The sequence below is a fragment of the Nannospalax galili genome, unplaced genomic scaffold (assembly GCF_000622305.1).
Source record: "Nannospalax galili isolate Female #2095 unplaced genomic scaffold, S.galili_v1.0 scaffold77, whole genome shotgun sequence".
Taxonomy (NCBI): domain Eukaryota; kingdom Metazoa; phylum Chordata; class Mammalia; order Rodentia; family Spalacidae; genus Nannospalax; species Nannospalax galili.
In genome coordinates this window covers 2,889,958-2,892,856 of record NW_008341457.1, presented here as the reverse complement: position 1 = coordinate 2,892,856, position 2,899 = coordinate 2,889,958, and the positions used below count along the sequence as shown (strand labels likewise).

The 2,899-nt window shown below is 60.2% G+C and overlaps 1 protein-coding gene across 1 annotated transcript in view; it reads right to left on the bottom strand.

Moving 5' to 3' along the window:
- Positions 1-2,899, bottom strand: part of Mknk2 (MAPK interacting serine/threonine kinase 2) — an 11,350-nt gene extending 8,451 nt beyond the window's left edge. Inside the window, exons 1-2 of the mRNA XM_008837123.2 lie at positions 2,834-2,899; positions 2,573-2,689 (exon numbers count right to left, since the gene is read on the bottom strand). Of these exons, the coding sequence (XP_008835345.1) occupies positions 2,573-2,623 (51 nt within the window). The 5' untranslated portion in view covers positions 2,624-2,689; positions 2,834-2,899. The remainder of the gene's footprint in view (positions 1-2,572; positions 2,690-2,833) is intronic.

Below are 2,899 nucleotides of genomic sequence, written 5' to 3'. Positions count from 1 at the left end.
GGGGGGGGGGGGGGGGGGGGGGTAAATTGAGGCATAGCCTAGTTTCAGATTAAGTGAGCAGTCCAGTGAGCCAGGCCTTCAGTGGTCACGGGGGGCCTAAGCTAAGTTACTGCCCCTCTCTGGTGTTCACAGTAGGGAGAGCTGACAAGAGGGTTATCTGGGAAAGAAACCCCTCCAGGAGACCCTTGAGAGACCTAGAGAGGCTATAGACTGGAGGCTCAGAGGGGTGGCTGTGCAGGAATGACCTCCCCCAAGTCCCTGCCCATCCTGCCCCCAGTAGCTAATAGGCAGGAGGCCAGGAGAGAAGGGGGGGACCCCAGCAGGCCATTAGCAAAAGGTACACACACTCAGCACTTTGATAAGTCTTGGTGCCTGGAGGCCAGGGGCAGCCACTGGTACCACACAAGTTGGAGGGCATGATCAGAAGGAAGAGGGAAGGAGGCTTGAGATCCAAGGCCAGCCAGGGCACCTGCTCTGTGGCCTCAGCCTGGTGGCCTTCCTTTGGGCCTAACTGTCATGATGAGACAGGAGCAGCTGTTCCCAACTCTGGGAACCTCACAAGAATGAAGGGCCCAGTTTGAGCCTCTGGCATTATCTGGTCACTGCCCTCAACTGCTTGTCAAAGCTTCCAACTCCAAAAGACTGGGTGACGCAGGCCAGGCAGCAGCACACACTGCAAAGAGGTAGAGGGATTTGCTGGCTGGGGAACTGGGCACAGGCACCATGTTCGGGGGACTTTGAACTCTCAACTTTTGGAGATGAAGAGAGGAAAACAAGGTTGGGGCTGTAGCTCAGTTTGGTGGCACGTTTGCCAGTATGCGTGAGACCCCAGATTCCATGCCCAGTACCACATAAACCAACATCATAAAGAAAAGCAACAGAAGACCAGGGAAACATACCCAGGAGAGCTGGCAGGTGTGTCTCCTTGCCCAGTATAGACTGGGGGCACTTCAGGAGAAGTGGCCTGGCTCTAAGGGAGCAGCCATGTGGGGGTGGAGCTCTAGGAGATTCCTCCAGGGACCAGTCCCTGGCTACTTGCGAAGCCTCTTCCCAGACAGGACTCCCTGCCCCATGCCCCTCCTTCCTCCTACAGGGACTCCCAGAGTCCCAGCTCTGCAGAGCTGCAGTTGCCATGCAGAGCAGAGAGCAGCCTGCAGTCCTGAGCTGTGTGGGCGGTCCAGCCTGGCCCAGTGAGCTTGCCCTGGGTCTGGCTGAAGGCCTCGAGTCAGCAGGCCTGGCAGGAGATGGATGGAACCATCCAGAAAGCTCAGCTGCTTTGCTTTGGCCGCCTTGCTGGCCCCATGTGCTCATACTGTCTGGGCTTACACAAAGCCCTGGGAGAGACAAGACCACTGTAGGTGCCATTCTCAGACCCATCCCCCACTCCAAAGCTGTTGGCCAAGCCTGACAGGCATTTGGGGCAGGGGTGGGGCAGCTGGCCAGGGGCACTGGCTGGACTGGCCTAAGAATTCTTCCCCATCCTCATGCTCCTCCCACTAGGGTGCGGGCCAGTATGCGCACACAAACATTTTACACACACACACACACACACACACACCCCGCCACCCCCACCTCTGCAGGGCAACAGGTCCCTGCCCTGGGAAGCCATTACATAACCTGGCCTTCGGCGTGGGGTGAGCAGGCTGACATCACTGCGTCCCCTGGGCCAGGCCCCGTGAGAGCCTCTGCCTAGCACCTGCCCGCCTTCACCACCCCCAGATTCGCTCATCTGATACTAAGACTCAGCCAGCCACCAGCGCTGCAGAAACTTCCCGTTCAGACAGGAAATAACACTTTGGGCCAGGGGTGTCTTGAGAGAAGGCTGTCCACGGGCCACCATGGGGTGGGGGGTGCAGCAGCCAAGGGTTTTCCCCACATGACTGCAACCTGCTGATCCCTCCCAACCAGCACCATCAGTTTAGGGGGCTGCAGGGCACAGACACTGAGCTGGCTTGGGACCACACACATTAGTAAAGAGGCTGGGGACCTACAAGGGACACAGCTGCCTTAGTAGGGTGGGGAGGAGGTATTCCTGGAAGAGACCTAGTAAGCAGCTTGGGACAGGACCTGGGTGGTGGCCTGCAACGCCTCCCTGCACAGGGCCTGCTTGGGAGTTGGAGAGCACAGTCACTGGGCTCCCCTGGACCACATTAAGTAAGTAGTGGAGGGAAAGTGAGGCAGAGAACTTGCAGGGAACACAGAGCCACAGATCACACACCTGGGGGTGGGGGTTGTTCCTGGAAAAGACCTAGTAGGTATCCGGGGGACAGGACTGGGGACAGGGCCGTGGCCTGCAACGTCTCCCAACAGCTCATCTGCGACTGGCTGTAGTAATGCGGGTGTGTGTGGGGGGTGGACACTAAACTGAGCAATTGCAAGAGACAGGGAACCAGAGATCACACACATGCCTTGGGGAGGAAAAGGGGGAGTCTTAGAGGCTGGGGACAGGGGCTTCCGCCTGTTGGCCCCCTCCTCGTCCAGCACAAGAGTGCACGGTGGGTCCTGCTGCCAGGCCCTGCACCTGTCTCCGGGGTGCACCTTCACCGCACCTAAGACCCCGGGGACCCCTCACCTTGAAGGAACGGTGGAAGCCCTGAAGTTCGGCTGTTCTCCTCTGCACCATCTTCAGTCTGTGCCCCGCCGGCGGGGGAGGGGACGCTGGGCCCAGGGAACGGCCAGGGAGGCGACCCTACAGACGGAGCAGACAAAGAGCCGACGCTGAGCGGGGCGATCCGCCGGACAGAGGCGGCCCGGGCTCGGCGGAGCTCCTGCGCCGCGGCTCGGGGCGTCCCTCCTTCCCACCGGAGACCGACGACCCCCGAGCTGCGCTTACCGGGGTCGGACGCGGACCGGGTCCTTAGCGCCGTCACCCAACGTCGCACAGCCTGGAACCCGCTCC